Here is a 25,391-nt window from a genome sequence, read left to right as displayed (position 1 = left end):
TTCACAATGCCCGGTTAGCTGAATTAAAACAGGGTTGCATAATTGGGGGTTTGCCGTGTGGAAACTCACAAGATGCTCCCCATCTCTCCTAGCCGGCTACGAGACTCAGCCTCCTCCTCAGGCTGGGGATGATGGGTCAGAAGGGGCGGACATGTGCCAAAGGCGCACGGTGCTGGGCATCTCCGGCTCTTGCCATCCTGGCGAGGGCGCGCTCAGCCCAGCCCAGCGCAGGGCAGGGTCCGCCGCCTGCTTGCCTCGCTCGCGGGCGCCTCCTCCGGCCCGTGGAGCCCAGCCCAGCCGCCTCTGCCCTGCCCAGCCCTGCCCAGCCCAGCCCATCGCTCCCGGCAGGCCGCGTCAAACGCCAGCTGGAGGGCGCGGAGGGGACGGGAGGCAGCTCCGCCGCCGGCGCTTGCAGCTCCATCGCTGGCCTGCCGGGCAAGGAGGCGGCGGTGGCAGCCGAGGAAGAGGAGGAGGAGGAGGAAGGAGACGTAGCGCAGCCCTCCCTGGGGCTCCCCAATCCAGGTAAGCTCAAGAGGTTCCAGAGCGGCCGGGATCCCCGCCTGTCCTTCTCCCTCTCTGCGCCTTTACGCACCGTCTCTGTCCGGCCGCAGCCCCGGAGCCAGCCCGGCCCTACAGGCGGGCAGGGGGGGGGTTGTCTGAATGGGGACGGCGTGTAGACAGTCGTGGGGCCCAAACCAGCCCCTGGTCAGTCCAGAAGCAGCGGGGAAGGGTCTCCTCCCGCCGGCTTTGGAGAGTATCCGGGGACCCTTTCCAGACACCTGTCTCTCTCTCTGCCTGCCTTCCTCCCTTGGATGGTAACTCTTAGGCACTCGGGGCTGAAGAAACGGGGTTGGCTTCCCCCAGAGTTAGGGTACCCTTCCTGGACCCACGATGCACCCCTTGTGCCACTAATATTTGTCCTGCACCCCTTGTGCTCCAAATCCAACGGCCTTGCCCTGCATCTTCACCTCTGATCTCGACTTTAGGCTTCCCTGCAGGATAAGGAACGTTTCCCATGTGCTATTAAATCCTTTTTCCTGCACCCTTAGGCTTCCAAATAGTCCTCACCTGCCCCCAACGTTTGTCATGGACACATTGTGCCCCTAATGTTTGTTTGTCGTGGGCCTCTCTTACTAGTTGTTCGGCCTCTCCTCTCCTGCAGTTTCACCTCTGGATTTGACTCTTTAGGCAGGTTCTCTGCACGTTCTCAGGGACTTCCTTGGTTCGGCCCTTTTTCAGGGCAGCCCAAACTTTCTGTTTGCCAACGGACCCAATTTGTCTTCAAGACGAGGAGAAACGCTGGGGAGTTGGGGGCGGGGTGACTCCAAAGCTGAGGTCTCAAGAGGTTGTTCCCTTCTGTGACTGGTCTGGATGCGAATCAGGCTCACTTAGGAGGTTGTAGAAACTGGGGAAGAGGCAGAATCGCAGAATGGGAAGGGGGCCTTGGAGGTCTTCTAGTCCAACCCCCTGCCCAAGCAGGAGACCCTATACCAGTTTAGACAAATGGATGTCCAGTCTCTTCTTCAAAACCTCCCGTGATAGGAGCGCTCACGACTTCTGGAAACAAGTCCTTCCACTGGTTAATTGTTCTCATTTTCAGGAAGTTTCTCCTTCGTTCCAGGTTGCTTCTCTCTTTGATGGGTTTCCATCCATTGCTTCTTCTCCTGCCTTCTTGGAGATTAAGTGGGGCCCCTCTTCTTTGGGGCAGCCCCCCCTCAAATATTGGAAGACTGCTCATGTTCTCCCTAGTCCTCCTTTTCATTAAACTAAACATACCCAATTCCGGCAGCCATTCTTCGTACGTATGTTTTATCCTCCAGTCATCCCCTTAATCCTCTTTGTTGCTCTTTTCTGCAATCTTTCCAGAGTCTCAACATCTTTTCTACATTGTGCTGATCAAACCTGGACGCCACATGCCAAGTGTGGCCTCACGGAGGCCTTATCAAGCGGTTTGTTTGGGGTGCCCTGTGTGCCTCTTGCAGAAATTCTAAGTCTCTTTTTGTGTGGCTCTGGCAGAACAGCAGAAGGAGATGTTTTCAAAAAGTCTCTTTCCTCTGGCGGTTGAATGGGGGAACGGGTGGGTGGCGTTACTCCCTTTTGGCTTCTGTTCCTGGATCTGTGTTTACACGGTCCTGGCAGGGGGCATTACATTACGGGAAACAGCCTTTGAAAACCCAGAATAGGGATGCTTGCAAAAAAACAACCACTCAAAAGCATAAAAACCCAGCCTGGGAAAACAGGAGAATTTTCAGGAATTTCCTGGATTCTCCCGATGCAAAAAAAACAACCCCAAAACACCCCAAAGGGATTCAGATCAAGACAGATGCAAGCGCTAATCTCTAAATCCCGCTGGGGGATATGAATTATCTCTCCCTTCTGCCGCCTTTTACATAACGGGGATATTCAGGAAGAACCTTTTTTAAAAAGGAGAGAGGGAGAGAGAGAGAGAGAGAGACCAAGAGAGAAAGGAGAGGAACCGAGAGAGAGACAAAGAGAGAGGAGAGAAAGAGAGACAGGGGAGAAAGGGAGAGAGAAAGGAGAGAGACAGAGAGAGAGAGAGAAGAGACAGAGAGAGAGAGAGAGAGAGAGGAGAGAGACAAACAGAGAGGGGAGAGAGAGACAGAGAAAGGAGAAAGAAAGAGAGGGTGGGGAACAGAGAGAAAGAGAGAAGGAGAGAGAGAGAGAGAGAGAGAGAGAGAGAGAGATCAGGTTGGCACAGAATTGGGTCTATATTTAGCAGCCCTGTGACCGCGATTTTCTCACAGAAACTGGCATAGGACTACAGTGTTACCTCTAGCTAAAAACAAAATTATTTTGGGAATTGCTCGGAAGTCAAGAAGATGCTATGGAGGGCAGCTTGATGGTTTCCTATTCCTAACATCTGGATTTTGGTTTTTGTTTCGTCGGTTTTTGTTTTTTCTTCTTCTTATATTCGATCCAGATATTTTGGCGGAGGACAAAAAGGCTTCGCAAAGATGGCTCTCTTGAAATGCGGCTGGCTCTGGAGACAGAGTAAGTTGATTTGGGAATTTCTCTCGCGTGGGTTGCAGTCGGAATTTCGTTCAGAGGTTGCTGGCCAGGGTGGTTTTTCCGTTCGGGGGGAGGCCGGGAGGCCACTGCTGATCTCAAAAGCTAAGCAGAGACAGCTTGGGTTTGTATTTGGATGGGTGGCTCGATGGAAATTCCAGAAGGATGGGAAGGAAAGGAATAAAAAATAGCAGGGACGAATAAACGTTTTCTGACCACAAAGAATGCCCCAGTCCCCACCTGATGGAGCCTTCGACACGACACCCACCACCCATCCTGTCTTCGATCGATCAGGCTGCTCTTAACAATAATGGTTGGCCGAAGAAAAGCCAATGTGGGCGAATGAGGTGCCGCCATCTTGAATTCTACAATCCACACTACAGCAAACACAGAGACTAGATACATAAGTCTTCCACTTACGACGACAATTGCTAAGCCAGGCAGTTGTTAAAGTGAGTTTTGCCCCATTTTGGCAACTTTTCCTTGCCACAGTTGTCGCTGGGGTTGTTCAGCGTGCTGGTTCAGAAGGCAAAGAACATTGTAAATAGCAGAGAGGAAGGAAAACAGAGCTCAGAACGGATGGGGTGAAGAACAGGGAGTGCGGAAAAAGGTTGGAAACCCACAAATACTTGAGACTTAAGGTTTTGTCTTCAAAAGAAAAAAAAAACAGAAAGTCCAGTTGTCCCCAGAAAAAGCACCTTTGGGACAACGGTGGCCTGGATGGCTGAGAATCTCTGCAGACTTTTAGCTATACAATTTGGGATGAACTCCCTTGGAATGGCGTGGGATCTTCCTGTTAGGGATCTCTGATAGATATTTATCCAAAAAGACAAAATATGTAACAATCCATATTCTAACTGCGGCTAGATTAGCGTTTGCTCAATGTTGGAAATCACCTCATGCACCTTCAGAGCAAATGATTATTCAGAAAATGTGTGAGTGTGCTGAAATGGATAAATTAACGATAGCCTTAAAAAAAACAAAGAGTCCTCAACATTTTACGACAACTGGGACTTATGGTATAATTGGCTTACACAGAGACAGATTGTGTAAATGATATAGAGTAACTTAAACATAATGGAAAAGAGGAGTAGATTGGATAGGACGAAGAGAAATGATCCTTACAGACTGTCGCAAAAAGATATCGCTCGTTTTTAATTGTACTTTCTACCCTCTATATCCTTTCTCTTCCCCACAACCGGCCTTTATCCGGTGTGTTAGGCCAGGTGTTTACTTTCTTTCCCCCCAGCCGTTTTCTTTCTATTTTGTAAATGTACCGTTGATGTGTTTTTAAACTGTAAATTCAATAAAATCTATTTAAGAAAAAAAAAAAAAAGGAATGGCCTGGGAGCAAGGAATGGATTTCCAGAGAGGAAAAACTGCAGACAACAAGAACCATTTGCACCACTCAGGTGACCCCGAGGAGACAGATAAACCTCCAAGTGGCCTCAACGACCCTTTAAAAGGATGCAAATGACCAGCTGTCTGCAAGGAGTGCAAATCCTTCCCTTCCCCACCATCCAGTCAGAACTGAAGAAGCTTCTTGGATGAGAAGCGAAATGTCTTCAAAGAAAAACCAGAAAGTCCAGTTGCTCTTGGGAAAAGAAAAAAAAAACAAGCACCTTTGGGATATTTTACCTATGGCCTCTGTCAGTGGTGATTAACCTTTTCGGCACTGAGTGCCGGAATAGGAGCTCACGTGCGAGTGCCGGAAACCGGAATCTTAACTTCCATCTCTTTTCCCTCCATCCACCCATTCCTTCTATCCCTCCATTCAAAACATCCTCAAAGATCCATCTCATCCTGGGCACCTTTTTGGGTGTGGGGGAACTATTACCACCTGGCAGACGGTACAGGAAAATAATAAAAACAAGGACAAACAGGCTGAAAAACAGCTTTTATCCCAGGGCAGTAACTCTATTGCATTCTACTATATAGGGCAATATTAACACAATATCAATTGTATAGAATGCCCTCTTTGGAAGAGCTTTAAGAAAGTACAAAACATTCTCCCGTTGCCTTAAGAAAGTTCAAAACATTCATCTTCAAAGATCCATCTCATCCTGGACACCCATTTTTTTTGAACTATTACCATCTGGCAGACAGTACAGGATAATAAAAACAAGAGCAAATAGGCTGAAAAACAGCTTCTATGCCAGGGCAAGTAACTCTGTTGAATTCTACTGTATAGGGCAATATTCATGCGATATCAGGGGTTTCTCATTCAATTGCACAGATTGCGAAGGATGTGCGCTTGTGTTTTTGTTTGTATAGTTCTAACGTACACCGAAGATGGCATTTAATTCCAGGTTGCAAACGAGGTGCAATGACAATAAACTAAACTGAAAGCTTCCCAACTTGGATTCTTCCAGAAGGCGTTGCCATTCAGTTCCAAAAAAAAAAACCCACCCCCCTTCCGCTCTGCAGTCTCTTCTTGCACCAGATCAGCCCTTGTGAAGGTTGGGTGGGTCAATCGTGGGGTTTTAAATGGGGAACTGGAAGGGGTCCAAAGCCCTCGGAGGAGAGAGTTGACGGGAAATCAATGCCCAGGCTCCAGTTTGCAGTGTGTCGGATGACAACCTGGCTGTGGGGTTGGTGGGGGGTTTTTTTTGCAACATCGGCAGTTTCTTGCAAACGCCTCTTTGTTTCTCACCTCCGCTGCCGAACCTTTTTTCGCTCGAGGAAGGAAGGAAAGGAAGCAGGCAAAGATGAGAAGAAGAGAACGGCGAAAGAAAGAAGATAAACTCTGCAGGAAGCCCTCGAGTTACAACAGTTTGTTTTAGTGACCGTCCAGAAGTTACAATGGCGCTGAGAAAAAGTGACTTTAGGACCGTTTTTTCAGACCCTTACAGCCTCCCCACTGTGGTCCCACGATCAAAATTCGGAGGCTTGGCAACTGACTCCTACTTAACGATGGTTGCAGAGTTCCCGGGGTCAGGTGATATACCCTCTTAGGTCCTTCAGACAAGCAAAAGTCAACGTGGAAGCTGGATTCACTCAACAACGGTGTTACTAACTTAACAATTGCAGGGATTCCCTTAACAAGTGTGTCAAGAAGGTCGTGAAATGAGGAAAAACTCACTTAAGAACTGTTTCGCTTAGCAGCAGAAATGTTGGGCTCAATTAAGTGAAGGACTACCTGCATTTCTAGATATAATCTTCTTCTTTCTATCTTATCTTCTTTCTTTTCCATTTTTTTGTCCCCTTTTGCTTTTCCTTTGATTTCTTTCTCTTTCTTTCTTTTACTCTCTTTTTTTCCCCTTTTTCCTTCAAGGTTTTAATAAAAATTATAGAAAAATAATACAATTTCCTACCGACTCTTCTTCAATCTCAGGTCTTATACCTGGGAATTTCACGGTTCTCCACAGTGCAGCTAGTTCTCAACTTAGAATGCTTCGCTTAGTGACCGTTCGAAGCGACTGTTTTTCACCCATACGACCATTACAACATCCCCAGGGTCACGTGATTAAAATTCAGACGCTTGGAAACTGACTCCTATTTATGACAGTTTGCAGTGTCCCGGGGTCATGTGATCCCACCTGGCAAGCAAAGTCAATGGGGAAGCCAGATTCACTTAACAACCGTGTCACTAAGAGTTATAAGGGCGAAAAACAAGTCGTGTCACTGTTGTTTTCAGTGCCATTGTAAACGTCGAACGGTCACTAAACCAATAGTTGTAAGTCGAGGATCCCTTGTATGTAGACTGTCCTTTTTAGATGGCGCCACTCTGGCTGGCACGACATTACTCGAGTTGTTTGTCAGAAATGGCGTAGGGACTCCCACTTGGGCGGGGGGTTGGACTAGATGACCCAAACCTTGTTCCAAGGAAACAAACACAAAACGGAGGTAACAGCAAAACCTGTTAATGATTCTTCATGAATTCTGTTCCTTCCGGTTAAAAGGATGTTTCAAACTAATAGTCTCTGATAAGAACAAGCCTTGCCAAGGTGGTGCAAGCTGCCAAGAACTCTAGATAAGGTTGCCAAGAAATATTTCAAACACGAAGATTCTCCAAACACAAACTAAGAAAGTCCGAACATCCACAAGGCTTGAGTGCAAAAACGTCTTTGCTTCCTGCAAAGAACTCCGGTTTCTCAGCTGGCTTTTATCCCTTAAAGGAGGGGCCATCACCTTGCAGCCTTACTCCCGAGTTGCCTGTGATGCTGCAGCTGCTCTGTCCTTCGAGTAGCCCTGAGCACATGCGCACTGTGCACAGGCTCCTCGGGAATCTCTTCCTCTCTGCTGCCAGCCTCCACAAGCTCTGACCATCACTCCCCGATGGTCCTGGCCCCATCCCTGCATCTCACGTAGGCCCCGTATCCGAGTCCTCCCTCTTCGAGATCTCAGCTGTCCACACCTGCTGCTGGCGAACCACAACAGTCCCTTCCAACTCTGATTGTTATCTGCGATCTGTTTTGGATTGTTTTATAATCACTTTTAATTTGTTTTCTTCTTTTCTTGTTGTCTGGGAGCTTTCTAGAATATATATATATATATATATATATATATATATATATATATATATATATATACACACACACACACACACACACACACATATATATATATATACATACATACATACATACATACATACTGAAGCCTGAAGATGATGAATGAGACTTCATCGAAACGTTGCCTAGATACTTCGAATCTTACGCGGGAGAAAACCCGAACAACCAAAGATCCACATACAAATACCCAGAGAACCTCAGAAAACAAATACATACATACATACATACATACATACATACATATATATATTGCTAGTGGGTGGGCAGCTTCCTAAATCCAAATAGGAAATGACAGGATAGTATAATGATACATTGGATCAAAAGGTGAATAATTAAGCTCCCTTAGGAATCGTGTCCGTGTGATGATTCAAAGCAAGAGCATCAGCCTGACTCACCCAGTTGGAGCTTTTAAAGTGCTTAAGCATTGAAGGGTAATAACAATAACCGATAGGCCAGGAAGCGGTTTATTTACAAGCAGGTAAGATGTAAGTTGGGCAGAATTGACCATTTCTAAAACGGTGCATTCAGCCAGCACTTACAGGTAATCCTCGACTTCATTTAGCAGTTCATTTAGTGACCATTCAAAGTCACAACGGCACAAATAAATAAAAAAAGAAAATGATTCATGATTTACAAAGAAAATGTGATTATTGCGATATTGGTTAAAAAAATACTATGTGAGCCCAAGATATAGATACCCTGTCGCGCACTGTATGAATGAAAGATGGCATTATTGTAACTATTAAAAAATAAATATGTAAAGTATATAAGAATATAAGCAGTTACTGATTAAGATAATTGATAATAGTTATTGATAGATTTGTAGATATTTGTAGATGTCAAAATGCTGTTGAAAATGTGATTATGATTTGAGTTGTATTGGTGGAAAACACAATAAAAATCTATGTTTTTTTTAAAAAAAGAGTATTTCAGGTTTAAATTCTATTTGTTATCTATCTGTAATCTCTTGTAGCCCTCTTTCTATCTTCGTCCAATATTTTCTAGCTTTTGGACATAGCCACCACACGTGAAAGAACGTTTCTTCTTTTTTCTTTACATTTCCAACGTTCTGATTTTGTATTTGGATATATTACGAAAATCACTGTCTACAGATAGTCCTCGACTTATGACCACAATTGAGCGCAAAAGTTATGTTGCTAAGTGAGACAGTTGTTAAGTGAGGTTCGCCTCATTTTTACAGCCTTTCTTGCCACAGTTCTTAAGAGAATCATGGCAGTTGTTCAGTGAGTAGCACGGTCGTTAAGTGAATCTGGCTTCCCCTGTTGACTTTGCTTGTCAGAACGTCGCAAAGGGGGATCACCGTGGACATTGCGACCATCATAAATGTGAGCTAACCTCATCCTAATTTTGATCACATTCTCATGAGGGAAGCTGTAAGAGTGAAAAATGGTCATCAGTTGCTTTTTTTCCAGTGCCGATGTAACTTTGGTCACTCAACGAACGGTCGTTAAGTCAAGGACTGCTGTAGTATTTCCAAATTTTTCTTAATTTTTTTATTTTTTCCTCCCACGGCAGGTTCGATTCTGCGACGCTGGAAAAGGAACTGGTTTGTGCTGTGGGCGGACGGCAGCCTCGTCTACTACCAAGATGATACCGGCCGTGAAATGGACGGTAGAATTAACATCCGATCCAACTGCCGAGACGTCAGGACGGGCCGCGAATGCCGCGGTGAGTAGGATCTTTTTCACAAAGTTACGTTTCGTGTTCTCAAGGCTGTGGCAACTGCTTGGAGGATAGATGTACAATGCTTAAATTAGGTAGGTGGAGCGGAGGTCGTAGTGGTTGTATTCGACTGATTGGAGAGGGCTGGCTTCTGCGTGAGGCAATCTGCGCCATGATTGGTTGCTGTGGTTGTGGAAGGGGAGGTTCCCTTTTTTCCCGCCTTTTTTCCCCCCTTCGGTTTGTTCTCTTTACCTCACGATGTTCCCACTGTGTTGATTTACCTCACGAAGCCCTTGTTAGTTAGCCTGAGCATCTAGTTTGCTGTGTGTGTGCGTGTTTGCGCACGCACGCGCACACACAAACACACACACAGCTTGGGGGGGTCTGAAGTGACCTACTGGGGGGGCTCTGAAGGGACCCCTCTCCCTTTTTTGTTTGATAACAGATAAGGGAATAATAGATAACAGAATAACAAGAGTTGAAAGGGACCTTGGAGGTCCTCCAGTCCAACCCGCTGCTTGAGCAAGAGACTCTACCATGCCAGACAAATGGTTGTCCAGTCTCTTCTTAAAAACCTTCATCGACGGGGGCACCATTCATGGTGATGGAAAAGTTTGCATTCTTTTTTTTTGCGGTCCTGGCGGTGCGGGGCCGAATCACCCCAAATGTCCCCTTCCTACACAATGGAGAGACACATCGAGACGAAACAAAAAATTCTTTCATTCGACACTCCAACACAACCGCCAGCAGCGCTAAAGGAACAGTGGCCAGTTGTCCGCCAGCCTCCAGCTGATTCTAGCTTCCTTCGTTGTGTGTGTGTGTGTGTGTGTGTGTGTGTGTGTGTGTGAATTCCAGGATATCGATGGGCACCGTCCAATAACCTCCTAGCCGTGTGTTCATCTCGCTTGGCTGCCTGATGGGCATCCAAGCGGAAAAAACTTTGCGGGAAGTAACGGTCCCAGCTGGGTTTGGTCTGCAAATATATATATATATATATAGAGAGAGAGAGAGAGAGAGAGAGATAGATCTGGATTTTATCCAAGAAGGCGGCCTTGGAACCATTTTCTCCGGCCATCTGTTTGGCTTATATGCCGAGGGCCCGTTTCCCAGCCTCGCCTGAGAGATTTGCAAACAGATCTTCCCAATTTCTGGTTGAATTCTTTTATTGGCATGGGTGTGATGCAACTGATGACGGCGGTTGTGAGGCACGACTTCTTTGACGGAGTCCTCCTGTTGGGAGGCAGATTTAATTCCGTCCTTCGACTACCCTGTGCGGTTTCAGTTGAGGTTTTAACATGACAGCCCTAGAACAAGGGGGGAAAAAAGCACAGAATAAGAATAAGAATGGAATGGAATATGAATGAAAGGATGTAGAAGAGAAAAAGAATAGAATAGAATAGAATAGAATAGAATAGAATAGAATAGAATAGAATAGAATAGAATAGAATAGAATAGAATAGAATGGAATGGAAGGGAAGGGAAGGGAAGGGAAGGGAAGGGAAGGGAAGGGAAGGGAATAGAATAGAATAGAATAGAATAGAATAGAATAGAATAGAATAGAATAGAATAGAATAGAATAGAATAGAAGAATAGAATAGAATGAGAACAGAATATAGAATGGAAGGGAAGGGAAGGGAAGGGAAGGGAAGGGAAAGGAATGGAATGGAATGGAATGGAATGGAATGGAATGGAAGGGAAGGGAAGGGAAGGGAAGGGAAGGGAAGGGAAGGGAAGGGAATAGAATAGAATAGAATAGAACAGAACAGAATAGAATAGAATAGAATAGAATAGAATAGAATAGAACAGAATATAGAATGGAAGGGAAGGGAAGGGAAGGAAAAGGAATGGAATGGAATGGAATGGAAGGGAAGGGGAAGGGGAAGGGAAGGGAAGGGAAGGAATAGAATAGAATAGAATAGAATAGAATAGAATAGAATAGAATAGAATAGAATAGAATAGGACGTTCAGATGTTGTGGGAGCTTCACCCCTGGAGGCTTTTAAGAAGAGACTGGACTACCCTGTCAGAAATGGCGTAGGGTCTCCCGCTTGGGTGGGGGAGGGGGGGTTGGATTAGATGACCTACAAGGTCCCTTCCAACTCTGATTATCGGTTATCTTCCTCCTGTCTTCCAAGCTCGTTCCGGCAAACTATCCAGGATGTTCTCCTCCCAGATCTTCCAGCATCTGGATTTGGGAAAGAGCTCGTGTCTTCACTTGTTTTTTTTCAGCCTCTCTGGAACCTTTTCCTGGGAGGCATCAAACCTCTGTGTGTGTGTGTGTGTGTGTGTGTGTGAGAGAGAGAGAGAGAAAGAGAGAGAGAGACAGACAGACAGACAGACAGACAGACCCTTGTTTTGGTCCTCTGGGGTCAGCGTGACAGCTCTTGTTTGAGTTTAGTGGGGTCTCCGTGGGGCACCCGCCAACGCTTCCTCCTAATCACGTTGCTGTTTTGTTTCGCTGTGACTCGGCAACTCAGGAGCTATCTCGCCAACTCGTCCCTCAGGTCCTCATTACGCGGCGACTCTCTTTGGGTTGCGATGGACAAAACGAGGATGGCTTTAGAGACGTTTGGCCAGCATTCCTCATGGGGCGCGGGGGGAAGGCGCTCTCTGCTTTCAAAACTCACGCACCACCACGGGCAACGTCTATTTTTTTTTAAACTGCAGGTCGTCTTTGACTTACAAAGAATTCATTTAGTGACCGTTTGAAGTTATGACGGCACTGCAGAAAGTCACATGACCTTTCGTTGTTGTTTTTTTGCACTTATGATCGTGGCTTGAAGAAAACTCCGTACTGATGACAGGGAGGGCATCCGGCCATTAAAACACTCAGCTCCGTTCAGTTGCTCAGACTTCACCCCGCAAGGGATTGTGAGGGTCGTTAAACGAAGACGATGATATTTTGACCATCATTTCCCACCCAGCTTTAATGAAGAGCAGGCAGGATGAGGGGGAAAGTCTCCTTAACACGCCCGCTGTTGAGCTCTATCCAAGGCTCGAGATCTTGAGGTCTAGAAACTTGGGATAGAAACTGAAAGAAAACCCGCCTGCTTTATGTCTCCTCTCCTGCCTTTCTAGATATCCAGCCTCCAGAAGGGAAAACTCGGGAGTGCCTGATGTGCGTCGTGCAAAGGGATGGCCCCAAGACCATGCTGTGTGCCGAGAGCGAAGACGATGCGTTGTAAGTTGTGGGTCTTCAAGGAAAAGGTTAGAAAAATCAAGATGGCGGCCACCAGCCTGGCGTTGAAGCCCTGAGCCCTTTTTGTGACGAGCACCTCGTGATTCAAGGCGCCTCCGTTTGGTTCCTTCATCTAAATGTTATTTATTTGGGTTGTTTACGCCGGCTACACCTTTGGGGAGCTCCTGTTGGGAACACAAAGCTCTCTGCAGGGAGGACACCAGCGCTCTTGAAAGAAAAAAAATTTCCATCTCGTGGTTTGGAGGTTATTACAAACCAGAGGAAAAGAACGTTCCGGATTTCTGGTTTCATCCAGGCTAGAAATTATCCACCACAGCGTGATCTTACATTTCTGGAAAAGGTGTAGGGAAGATATCCAGATTAAACCTCTCCTAAAAAGGATGGAGAGGATTGAAGGGCTGGAGTTGGGACTCTCTGTGGAACGGCGTGACTTTTGTGTTGGAAAAAATGTGAAAACTTTTAACAGAATCGTTACGGGCGGGGGTGGAATTCTACCTGGTCGGACCGGTTCTATAGAACCGGTTGTTACGATACTGCCCAGTTCAGAGAACCGGCAAATCGTACCACTGGCTGTCCCCTCTCCTTCCTCCCCTCCTACTCACTCCTTACCCGACATGCTCACTATCAAACTTGCCCGCTAACTTGCTATTTTTCCATTTCCGCCCCCACCGTGACCATCAGCTGTTTTTCTGTGCTGAACCTTCCTTAGGACCGAAGCTTCTATTTTTCAGTGCAGACTCAGGTAGCCGATGGCAGATAGATAGATTTCTGAATGAATCTGTGATTCTGCGAGCAACTCAATCTGCCTGCCTGCTTTGCTTGATTTTGGGTACAAGTTGCTCTATTTTTTTTTAAAAAAATCAATATTTACATAAATATTTACAATATTTACATACAAGCCGTGCCCAGCCAGTCACATGACTACCAAACCACACCCACAAAACCCGTTGTTAAGAAATTTGAATCTCACTCCTGATTAAGGGTAGGCCTCCATGTGCGTCCACAACTGACCCAAAATTTCTGTTGCTAAGCAAGGCAGCTGTTAAATGAGTTTTGTCCCATTTTTTGACCTTTCTTGGTTGTTAAGTGCAGTTTTAAAGTTAGTTACAGGGTTGTAAATTGAATCTGGCTTCTCCATTGACTTTGCCTGCCAGAAGGTCCCATCACTTGACCCCGCCGGGGCAGTGCAATTGTCATAAATAGATGCCCGTTGCCAAGTGTCCAAACTTTGATCATGGTGACTGTGGGGATGCTGGAACGGTCATTAAGTTTGAAAATGGTCCTAAATTACTTTTTAAGTGCCGTTGCAACTTCAAACAGTCACTAAATGAATGGCTGTAAGTTGAGAACTACTTGTAATAAGAGGAATAGGAATAATAATATATTCTAAGGACTGGATGTTTGTTTAGCATGGCACTGGGTTCATGCCCTTGTGGGTTCATTTAGCGAACTTGTTCTGACCCAAGCCTCGTTCAGTGCAAACAAACACCAAACGGAGAAAAAAGCAAAACCTTTATAATGCTTCTCTGTGAATGCCGTTCATTCACAGTAAAATGCTACTAAAAACTAATTGTCTCTGATAAGAACGAGCCTTGCCAAGGTGGTGCAAGGCTGCCAAGAACACTCGATAAAGTTGCCAAGAAATATTCCAAACACAAAGAATCTCCAAACACCAACCAAGATACTCTGAACGTCCACAAGGCTTGACTGCAAAAACGTCTTTGCTTCCTGCGAAGAACTCCGGGTTCTCAGCTGGCTTTTATCCGTTAAGGGAGGGGCCATCACCTTGCAGCCTTACTCCCGAGTCGCCCATGCTGCTGCAGCTGCTCTTTCCTTTGAGCAGCCCTGCATGCATGCGCACTGAGCACAGGCTCCTCAGGGGCCTCTTCCTCACTGCTGCCAGCCTCCACCGTCTCCAAAGGCCGCACTCGACTCCCTGAGGGTCCTGGCCCCATCCCTGTATCACACGCAGGCCCCTCATCCGAGTCCTCGCTCTCCGGGACCTCAGCCGTCTGCACCTGCTGCCGGCGAACCAACAACAAAACTGGCCAAAACCAATCGTAGTTTAGTGCAGGGTTTTTCAAAGTTGGCCCTTAAGAAACGTCTCACTTAGCAACAGAAATTTTAGGCGCAATTATGGTCCTCGACTTTCAGTTCGTTTAGTCACAGTCTGAAGTTAGAACGCCACTGAAAAAAGTGACTTATGACCGTTTTTCACACTTACAACCATGATTGAAGTATCCTGAATGGCCACGTGGTCAAAATTCAGACGCTTGGCAATTGACTCTTATTTATGACGCTTGCAGTGTTCCCGTGTGTGTGTGTCATGTGCTCCCCTTTTGTGACCTTTTAATAAGCAAAGTCCACGGAGAAGGCAGATTCACTTAACAACCGGGTTGCTAACTGAACAACTGCCATGATTTACTTAACATCTGTGGCCACAGAGATTATAAAATGGGTGAAATTCACTTCACCGTTTCGTTTAGCAACAGAAATTTGGGGTTGAATTCAAGCTGAAGACTACGTGTATTTGCAACTCAGATATACATCTGTAATAGTCTAAGATTTCAGATTTTATATTCTGTTTGATATTTTACTCCTTTTTACTGAAATATAACAGAGCTGGAAGGGACCTTGGAGGTCTTCTAGTCTAACCCCCTCCTCAGGCGGGAGACCTTATACTATTTTAGACAAATGGCTGTCCAGTCTCTTCTTAAAAACCTCCCGTGATGGGAACGCCCACGACTTCTGGTGGCCAGCTGTTCCACTGGTTAATTGTCCTCACTGTTAGCAAATTCCTCCTAATTTCCAGGTTGCTTCTCTCTTTGGTTCATTTCCATCCGTTGCTTCTTGACCTCCCATCTGGTGCTTTGGACAATAAACTGATCCTATTTTCCCTATATGATGTGAATGTGCTGCACGATACCTGAAAGAAAAATACCTGGCAAGGCTGACAACCCGCTCAAGAGGGGATGACTTCAAATGGGTCCCTTCATTATCTCTGCAATCTCTGCAGCAACAGAGATCTTGGCACGCTGATCCCTCTCCAGGGCTAACGTGAGGTGGCAGGAGGGTGACATCTGGGCTAATCCTGCTTAGACCTATGACTCAAGGTGATTTGAAAGCCTTCGGTGACCTTGAGGCCACGATGAAGCCAGGATCACGATAATCTCCCTCGAGGAGAGTTCCCACCTATGTCAGTTGACAGAAAGATCTTTACTTTCCCACCTCCTCTTTAGCAAAGCACTCTGTAAAGCCTTAGTAAGGACCACACCTAGAGTCCTGCATCCAGTTTTGGTCACCACACTATATAAAAGATGTTGAGGCTCTAGAAAAAGTGCAGAGAAGAGCAACCAGGAGGATGAGGGGACTGGAGGCTAAAACCTACGGTGGACTGGGCCTGGATAGTCTAGGGAAGAGAAGGACCAGGGGAGACAGGAGAGCATCTTCCAATGTTTAAGGGGCTGCCCCAAAGAGGAGGAAGGGGGTCAAGCTGTTTTCTAAAGCACCCGAAGGCCAGACAAGGAATAATGGATGGAAACTGATCAAGGAGAGATTCAACCTAGAAATAAGGAGAAATTTTCTGACAGAACAATCAAACGATGGAACAGAAGTTGCCTTCAGAAGTTGTGGGAGCTTCATCCCTGGAGGCTTTCAAGAAGAGACTGGACTGCTATTGGTCAGAAATGGTGTAGGGTCTCCTGCTTGGGTGGTGGGGTTGGACTAGATGACCTACAAGGTCCCTTCCAACTCTGTTCATCAGTTATCTGAGGAACACTTTCAACTCTTAGTGCAGAGCTTCACCAGCCCAGGGGTTTCAAACTTAAGATTCCTGCTGGTGGGACTGTCATGGATCCCATCCACAGAAAAACGGCTGCAATGGATAAGACTTACATAGAATCCTAAAGCTGGAAGGGACCTTGGAGGTCAGCTAGTCTCACTCCCCGCTCAAAAGCAGGAGACTCTCTACGGGTGTTTCTCAACCTTGACAGTTTTGAAGATGTGTGGACTTCAGTTCCCAGAATCCTCCAGCCAGCTGTGCTATTGATGCTCTGCTATGCTGGCAGGGGAATTCTGGGAATTGACATCCTCACTTTTTCAAGTTGCCAACGGTGAGAAACACGGCTCCAGGAACACAGGTTAATCCTCGGCTTGCGATCCCACTTGAGCTCAGTTTTATGTCGCTAAGGGAGACCGTTGTCAAGAGGAATTTGCCTCATTTTTACGACCTTCCTTGCCACCATGGTTCAGTGAATCACTGCGGTTGTTAAGTTAGTGACACGGTCGTTAAGCGAATCCGCCTTCCCCGTGGACTTTGCTTGTTAGAAGGTCGCGAAAAGGGATCCTGGGATGCAGCAACCGTCATAAGTGTGAGTCAGTTGCCGATCTTGGACCAACCCCCTGCAAGATTCCCATAGTTTTATTCTGGCAGGAACTGCTATGAAAGGAGCTGATATGAGGGGTTTTAAAAAGAAAATCCATCACTTTCCCTTTGGCAGAGACAAGTGGGGCTCACCTGGTTTTTCTGTTTTTGTCCACAGAGCCTGGAAGATGGCCATTTTGGAAGCTAAAGCAACCCAGGTGAGACAGCTTTGTGGCTTCTTCTTGAAGGCAGAGGGTGTGTGTGTGTGTGTGTGTGTGTGTGCGTGTAGCTCAACATTATTGAATGCCCTGATAGAAGAAAATGTGAATAACTCAGGATTAAACGGTGTGACTCTCGATCCTCTCTGAGCCTGATTCCTTTCTTGGAGACGTTTCATGACCCAAGTAGGGAACATCATCAGTGCAAGAAGGGAATTGGGTTTGCAGGGAGGAGGAGGAGGAGGAGAAAGTGAAGGAGGAGAAGGAGAAGGAGAAAGAGAAGAAGGAGAAGCATGCTCAACATTATTGAATGCCCTGATAGAAGAAAATGTGAATAACTCAGGATTAAACTCTGTGACTCTCGATCCTCTCTGAGCCCGATTCCTTTCTTGGGAGACATTTCATGACCCAAGTAGGGAACATCATCAGTGCAAGAAGGGAATTGGGTTTGCAGGGAGGAGGAGGAGGAGGAGAAAGGGAAAGCGGAGGAGGAGGAGAAAGTGAAGGAGGAGAAAGAGAAGGAGAAAGAGAAGGAAGAGAAGGAGGACTATGGAATTCTTGGTGCTATCTGAGCTTGGTTATTTTCTTGCGAGGTTTCCAGACCCAAGGTGGTAACATCATCAGGGCTAGAAGGAAGTAGGATTTGTGGAGGAGGAGGAGGAGGAGGAGGAGGAGGAGGAGGAGGAGGAGGAGGAGGAGGAGGAGGAGGAGGAGGAGGAGAGGTGTGGTCCTTGACCTTGATGCTGAGTCATATCCATAAACCTTTGCTAAATAAAGTCAATTCCTGAATGAAGAATCTTTAGAACCCATTTAAAGCTGGACAATAAAGGGACAGGATTTTTCACAAATCACCAAGGAAATGAATATTATGGTTTCCCTTATTTCATTTGTAGGCTACTTTTCCCCACAGAAAGATCAGCAGCCTACAAGTAACATAGCCTACAAACAAAAGAACCGTTCCTCTAAAGACAGGAAGCTCCTTGGACAAACGTCAGGCAAGAGGACCCAAGATGCTTTTTGCTCACAGGTGCTGATGCCGGACTGCCTTTCTGTGTTCCAGGTTCACCTCTATGACCCTTACGACGACTACTACCAAACGGTACCTCTGGACTCGCACCAGGCCATGTATGTCAGCTCAGATTACTACGGCAACCCGTACGTCGGTAGGTCTTGGCACCTCCTCTCCGTTTATCCTTCTCTTGGCACTATCCACGTCCCGGTTCCCGTTTTAAAGAAGGGATCCACCGCAGGTAGTCCTCAACATGCAGCCACAAGGGAGCCCAACGCCTCTGTTGCTAAGCGAGACAGGCGTTAACAAGCGAGTTCTGCCCTATTTTACGACCTTTCTTGCTACGGTTGCTAAGTGGAGCCACTCCAGAACCAGCTTTCTAGCCTGGTGCCCCTTAGCAGCCTTCACTGGCCCTGCAGGCCCTTGAAACAGGGCTGTTGTGATGACCCAGGGCAGTGATGGCTAACCTTTTCAGCTTGGCGTGTCGAAAATCGGGAAAATGTGTAGCCTTCCTCGGGTCGTGTGTCACTTCAAGAAATATCAATGATTTGGTTTATGACGGACCGGGCTGGGGGGGATCACACAGGGCCGTGAAACTCGTCTCCCTGGTCTCAGGGCTGCAGGTGCAGGATGTGGGGATCGGAAGGCCACCTTACAGGGCTGTGAACCTCACGGATCTCCTTTCCTCCTGTGGCGTTCCTGAGGTAATGAAACGGACAAGCCTCCGTTTATGGCGGTTAAAACTGGTTCTCTGCTGCAAAGATCTCGCGGCAGCGGTGACACCACGCCTCCACGCAACAAGCGGGGAGCAGGGATTGGAGCCGAGCACAGGCAGCCTCTACATGTGCAGGTTTTCCCCACACCAACAGGCGTGTCGGTCAAAGTGCCTCGGCGTGTCACGAGTGACACGCATGTCATAGGTTAGCCATCCCTGACCCAGGGCATGGCAAAAAAGGCAACACAGTCACGTAAGCAATAAGAGTCGCTTTAGTACCTTCAACTTTGCCTCCAATGCCCCGTTACCTTCGGCTGGAGAAAAAAAACTCTCCCAAGAACGGGCTTTAAGTGGAGGAAATTCAGTCCAAAATAAGGTACATACAAACGGTAAATAAAAATCCACACAAACCACGCTGCAGCAATTAACTGGACAGGGCAGGAGAAGGAATTGCAGACTTGAAAGGCCAACAAAACACACACAGTTGGGAAGACGCCAGGAACCCAGATAAGCCTCGACAATAAAAGATATCTCGCGATTTGTTTCCAACAAGTTGCTGTGCGCAAATTCCCTTTTTAAAGACTGTGTTCCCAGCTGTGCCTAATGAAGGGAATCAGGGCCCTTTCCTCCCCCGTAAGCCAGGCAACCCACGTTGCTCCCTTCTCCGTTCTTCCCTGCGTGCCCTAGGATGAAGAGGGGATGGGCCTGGGCCTTCCTCTGATCTCCCTCTCCCTTGTTCTCCCTCTTCCCTGCTCTGCCCAGCCGGACTTTGCCCTTCCCCAGTTTCCTCCACAGCCAACGGAGCCACACTCCCTTCTCCCTGTTGGCTGCTCAGCCTCCTCCTCCGAATCAGATTCCGACAGGGGCATGACAGCTGTTTTACAGAATGACAGAGTTGGAAGGAGCCTTGGAGGTCTTCTAGTCTAACCCTCCCCGTCTCCAGCAGGAAACCCAATACAATTTCAGAGGGTAGGGTCAGGGGAACTGTTTTACCCCGCTGTCTGGACCAACAGGAGCCCTGAATTGTTCCCTTCTGATGCTAGCCTGTATTAAATTCCAATTTCTCCAAAATCTGCCATCCCTTTTGGGCTTCTATGCATCTTGAGGGATGAAAGGACATCTGGTGGCCGACTTGGGTATTGCCACAGATGCAACAAAAGGAGATAAGAAAAAAAATCAATTAGAGGTAGTCCTTGATCTACAACAGTTTGTTTAGTGACCGTTCAAAGTTACAACTGGGGGAAAAAAAGACCTGTAACTGTTTTTTTGCACTTACCATCGCTACAAGCATCCCCCATGGGGTGAGGATGATCCCGCACTAAGCCCGTGTGATCAAAATTCAGGTGCTTGGCAACTGGCTCGTACTTATGACAGATGCAGTCCCCTTTTACGACCTTCCCACAAGGAATGTGAAAAGAGGAAGCCAGATTCACTTAACAACCGCGTGACTGACTTAACAACTGCAGTAATGCACTTAGCAACCGTGGCAAGAAAGACCCCCAAAATGGGGCAAAAAAACCCCCAACAACAGTCTCGCTTAGCAACAGAAACGTTCGGCTCCCTTGTGGCCTTTTAAGTCGAGGACTACCTCTACAAGTCTGGAACGTTCCTGCATTTCAAGTTAAAAACCTCCCCGGGGGGCGGTTAAGCTTCATTTGTGGTTCGCTGGGGGGCAGTGGGGAGGAACATAGGCCAATCCGGGAGTCTGGAGAGGACCAGCGTCCGACGCAGAGATGGGGCCAGGGCCATCTGGGAGTTATGTGCCGACTCCAGAGCCTCCAGAATCTGACAGCAGCGAGGCAGAGGAACAGCGGGAGCCTGTTCCCAGTGTGCGTATGCGCAGAGCTGCCAGAAGGCAAGAACAGTTAAGACAAAAGGGGCGACTTGGGAGTAAGTATTGGAGGTGATTGGGCCCTCCCGTAGGACATAAAGGAGGAGCAAAGGGACAGGAGCCTTTGCAGGAAGCAATGCTGTTCGGATTAAACCTTGAAGCTGTGCGCGGACTTTGTACTTCGGTTGGCTTTTTATATTTAATTTGGCACGTTAGTTGTTGGCAGCAATTCAAAGGAGAGAAAGGTGGGTGCTTATCTCGAGGGTCTATTCGGGACTCATTACGGGCTGGGAATGAACGTAATTCCCAGCGATGAAATAAAACAAGAGTCGTTTGGATTAGGCGGGTGATTAATTACGGTCTCACGAAGCCTTGCTCAGAACAATTTGAGCCCCTGACGCCGTTTCTCCTCCTTGTCTCCCTCGCAGCCCCCGGAACGACCCACGTCATCATCCGCGAAGACCCACACCGCGTTTCCGGAGATCAGATGGCTCTGGGTCTCCTCGCTGGAGCGGCCACGGGGGCTGCCCTGGGTTCTTTCATGTGGATGCCTTGCTGGTTCTGACCCCTTGGCTTTTCGGTAGACCGGTCAGACCGGCCTGGCCGACTCTTTCCACCACCACCCCGTTTTTTTCCTGGCGAGACCCCCTCCCCCATTTCGAAAGCGAAGAGAGAGAGAACCAAAGAGGACGGGGTCCCTTGGCACATCAAATTCCCGGGAATTTGGCAAGATCCTCGGGAAGGCTTTTTTTTTAAGCACCTGCTGTGTTGCGCAGTAAACCCCGTGGCCAGTAGTTCCCAGGCTGCATTGCTAGGCCCTCCCCAGTCCATTTAGGCTCCATGGGGCAGATCTAGGGAAGGCCGGGAGACAGCTAATCCTGACCCGTTTCCATGGGGGAATTTAGAGGGTTAGGTGAGGAGGGGTCGACCCTCTGCTTGGAAATCTGTTTAATCTGGCCCGAATCTTTCGTAAACTCTCTTTCTGCACCTCACACACCATCTATGTTCCCATAACATCCTTGGTTGAGGTGGAATCTCAGTTAGCCTTTTTTCTTTACAAGTCCTGCTTAGTTTTCCGTAACCAGGTTCAGTGCACGAAGAAGACTCCATATATATACATATATTTTTTCGATTTCTGGCTTAATGTATTTGCAATGGTGCCTCACACGTCGTTGAGTTGGGGCGTTCTTGGCGTCTTGGCTGTTCTCCAGGAATGCCCCCTTTCACCAGGGTATGCTCAGAAAAGTCGAGATGTTGCCACAACGGGTGCAACCCAAGCTCCGTTTTGGTGTTTTTTTTGTGGCTGCACGTTACCAAAATCCAGACTCGACTGCCTTGTTATGCAGGATCTTGGGAGCTTTTTTTTTTTTAAAAAAAAACCATACCCCGTGGGCCCAATTTCTTTGGCCACCCTTGTTAGCCACCTTCCAATCTCCTCCATCTCTTATGGTGGAAGTTACGGTTGAGAGTTGCTACGTCCCGTGGCTGGACTCCCAACAGAGCTAAGCCCATTCTATGTGTCCGTTTGCGCAACCGTTGGTCTGGAATGGTACAGGGGACTGGACTAGATGACCTCCCAGGTCCCCTTCCAATACTTGTTAATCTGAAAGGACAGTTCTGCCCCATCTCCTTTACAGCCTGAGAAGCTAGGGAGGGTCTCTTCTGAGCCTCGTCCCACCTGTTATGCACCTGAGGGTTATGAAGTCTCTTCTCTAACCCTTCCCTTCGCAGCCTCTCTTTCTTTGCCTGGTCTCCCAAAGCCTTTCGCACAGACCATTGCAGTCCCCTGCTCTTTCGCTGTGTACCAGGCCAAAGGGAAGCTGGCTTGTTGACCGCTGAACCCAGATAAGTTTTGTTATGTAGACTAGATCAGTGGCCCCCAACCTTTTTTGTGCCACGGCCCGGTACCGGCATCACAAAATGATCCGCGGCCCGGTACCGGCATCAACACGCATGACAAGGCAAGGCGAGCCGAGCGACCGGCCAGCTAGCCAGCCGTCCCCCGCTTCTCTCCGCCACCTTCAACTCCTCCTTGGTACCTTTGTCGATGGGCTTCGCTTTGGGACGGTCGCTCGACTCGTCTTGCCTTGGGTGCTGAAAGAATCCCCGCGCCTTAGTTTCGTTCGAAGCCACCCCCCCTTCGATGAAACTAAGGCACGAGGATTCCTTCAGGACCCAAACGCCGCTTCCCAACCGGAAAAGCTCACCCGGAAGCACTTTCTCATCAAACAAGATGGCGGTGCCTAGCAAACCGGTGGCCCGGTTGTAAATGTCCCACGGACCGGTACCGGTCTACGGCCCGGTGGTTGGGGACCCCTGGACTAGAATGGGACATTTAGCTATGCGCAGGTTGAGTGGGCATGCGAAGAGTAGGAGCACATCTCAGCCGTCCTGGGAAAAGGCCTCCGGCGAGATAATAGCCGTCTTTTCCTGGTCCTTGGTTTATTGAGTGCTGAGTTCGAGGTTAAGGAATGAGCTGTGTGAACATTCACCGTGAATATGGTGCTTAAGGGTGCCCTGGACTGCTTCCTGTCTGAGTTGGGAAGAACTGGGGTCAAATCCGTGGATGTTCACTCCGTGACTTGGGGCTAATAGTTGTGCTCAGGCCTACCTCATCGGGGTATGGTGGGTTAAAAAAATAAAGAGGAAAGAGTTCTGCATGCGGTAGGTAGGTTGCCGTGAACTCTGGGAAGAAAAACCTGGATTGCAACCGTAACACATTCCAAAATAGAAAAGACCATTTTTGTCCAGGGTTCCTTCCATGTGTCCGCTTGCAAAGGTGCCGTTGGAGCCCAGTTGCTGCTTTGTCCTTGGAAGGTGTGAAAATGCCGCCTTCCCACAGACCCGTTGTGGGGTTGGCACAGCTAAATGACTGAAACACTGCCAGGTCAGCAAGAGATTTCTGTGTCCCCCACCCAAAAAATAATCACAATTGCTAGCAGCAACAGGGCTGCGACTCACCCCAGGAAATACTTGCAAGATCCTTCTTGGTTGCAAGGGTAACCCCTTGTTTCCAGATTAACCGATCGCTTTCCTTAACAGCCATGACCCAATATATTTATATTTTAAGGGGGGAAAAAAAAATCTCACCAAAGGAGGCAAAATTGGATCTAACAAAACACACACACACACACACACAGACTTCCCTAGTTGTTTAGAGGGAGCATTTCCTGCACATTTCCAGGCACATCACGGAACGAGAGTTGCATACGAAATGGAGTCATTTTGAGTTTGAAGAAAACAACTCTGGCTTTTTCACAAGGGAAGCCGCCGGGAAGCGGTGCCCCGTGGCTCTCGACGGAGGAGGGTTTTTTTTTAAGCCAGCGGTGGCTCTCCTGAGGGTATCCCATCCCTGTGGCAGGGTCTGAAAGCCGGGCCTCCCTTTAGCCACAGCACAAACACACCTCGCTTTGCTTCTCTCTGCGTGCTACGTAGCCACCATATCCCAGTTTGTTAGTTTGCGGCTTGATTCCATCGAACGCTTAAAGCACTAATAATAATAATAATAATAATGTATATTTTGGAAGAAAAAAATATTTAAGGATTAAAAAAAAAAAAACCTTGCTCTTCAACAGCATGCCTGTCCGTTATCTGTTTTTCCACATCATCAACGCTGCAATCTTGGGTTGCTTTCCTTCTGGTTCGATCCAGTGCCAGTCAGCCGCCAAATGGCACCTGTCGAATATTCATTTTAAATAAGCATTGTAAGGAGATGCAAGCATCTCAATTTTTTTTAAAAAATGCTGTTTTAATTAGGCTTCTGCTCCCCCCCCCCCCCAAAATGGATTTAAAGCTCATCTGCATTTAACTTAATTAGGGGGAGTATGAAAGCTTACCTGAAAAAAAAGTTAACACCAGGATTGTTCGTTTGCGTGTGTGTTTAAGGGAAGGAAAGAATTGTGTTTATTTTCCAATTACTTCCTCTCAGCATTTGGCCTTTGGGGGCTTCCGTGAAGCTGCTTCGTTCAGTCAACGGGTCTGCTATTTAACCACTGCCGTTTCTCAAGGAATGTTTTAAAAAAAAATAAAAATCAGTCTTGAAATGGTCGCTTACAAACGGTGGCTAATGCACGGGCACGCACGCACACGCACTCAAAGACTATTCCTGATCACAAAACAAAACATGGCTATGCACAATGCGGGAATGAAGAAAGTGTAAAACCAAAGAGGGTACGAAACAAGGAAAAAGGAACCAGTTAAATCTAGTTCGCGACGGAAGACGAAATCTACGTGTCCCGGGATAATATTGCAGGATCCGACCTGGGTCGGTCACTGGGACCAGAGTTGTCTTCCAAGCTTTTGGACTTGTGGTGCCGGAGCCCAGCTTCTCCCTAGCAGAGCAAGTGCTTTGGGCTGTTCTGCGTGTGGTGTTTATATGGTGTGTGGCGGTGTGGCTTTTTATTTTGTGGGTTGGGTGGGGTGTCGATGGCTGGCTATCAAGTGGTTGCCTGTTTGGGCTGCCCGGCCTTCGCCTCCTAAGCAATCGATAAAACTGGTGGTAAACCAGCCTTCCTGATTCACAGGGGCCCCCCGTTTCCTTGGCTGTTTTTGTGCCTGCTAGGCCAACAATCTGAATAGCTGCAGTTTACTTCTGTTCTCGCAAAGCAACTTTACAAGCAGCCGTCAACTTAACAATCACAATTAGCCTGGAATTTCTATTGTTGCGTTTCATAAGCAGAATCAGACCCCATGTCATCATTTTTATGGTGGTTAAGTGAATCACTGTAGTAAATCAGTAGCAAATCACTTATATCTATGCTGGCTGGGGAATTGTGGGAATTGAGGTCTACCCATCTTAAAGTTGGCAAGGTTGGGAAACTCTGTCCTATTTGG

The 25,391-nt window shown here is 47.5% G+C and overlaps 1 protein-coding gene and 1 long non-coding RNA gene across 2 annotated transcripts; one reads left to right on the top strand and one right to left on the bottom strand.

Annotated features, from left to right (window-relative positions):
- The first annotated feature begins 219 nt into the window (after positions 1-219).
- On the top strand, positions 220-24,130 carry PLEKHB1 (pleckstrin homology domain containing B1). The gene is made up of 7 exons (XM_026723160.2): positions 220-522; positions 2,942-3,012; positions 9,078-9,230; positions 12,302-12,404; positions 16,964-17,003; positions 18,064-18,166; positions 20,987-24,130. Exons 2-7 carry the CDS (start codon positions 2,976-2,978, stop codon positions 21,121-21,123), a joined length of 573 nt encoding a protein of 190 aa, XP_026578945.1. The 5' UTR covers positions 220-522; positions 2,942-2,975; the 3' UTR covers positions 21,124-24,130.
- On the bottom strand, positions 23,705-24,873 carry LOC148125221 (uncharacterized). The gene is made up of 2 exons (XR_015744393.1): positions 24,395-24,873; positions 23,705-24,233 (listed from the first exon to the last, which is right to left on the bottom strand). It is a non-coding gene; the product is annotated as an uncharacterized LOC148125221 (long non-coding RNA).
- Between the last annotated feature and the right edge of the window lie 518 nt (positions 24,874-25,391).

The sequence above is a fragment of the Pseudonaja textilis genome, chromosome 7, assembly GCF_049901715.1.
Source record: "Pseudonaja textilis isolate UNSWEBS1 chromosome 7, rPseTex1.2, whole genome shotgun sequence".
NCBI classification, from domain to species: domain Eukaryota; kingdom Metazoa; phylum Chordata; class Lepidosauria; order Squamata; family Elapidae; genus Pseudonaja; species Pseudonaja textilis.
The sequence above is the reverse complement of the archived record's forward strand: the minus strand, read 5'-3'. Positions and strand labels throughout refer to the sequence as shown.

Excerpts from the sequence above, each read along its gene's own strand:
- PLEKHB1 (XM_026723160.2), top strand. The coding sequence starts at position 2,976 with ATGGCTCTCTTGAAATGCGGCTGGCTCTGGAGACAGA. Across the intron at positions 9,231-12,301 it reads GACGGGCCGCGAATGCCGCG|ATATCCAGCCTCCAGAAGGG; the intron begins GTGAGTAGGATC and ends CTGCCTTTCTAG. Across the intron at positions 18,167-20,986 it reads CTACGGCAACCCGTACGTCG|CCCCCGGAACGACCCACGTC; the intron begins GTAGGTCTTGGC and ends TCTCCCTCGCAG.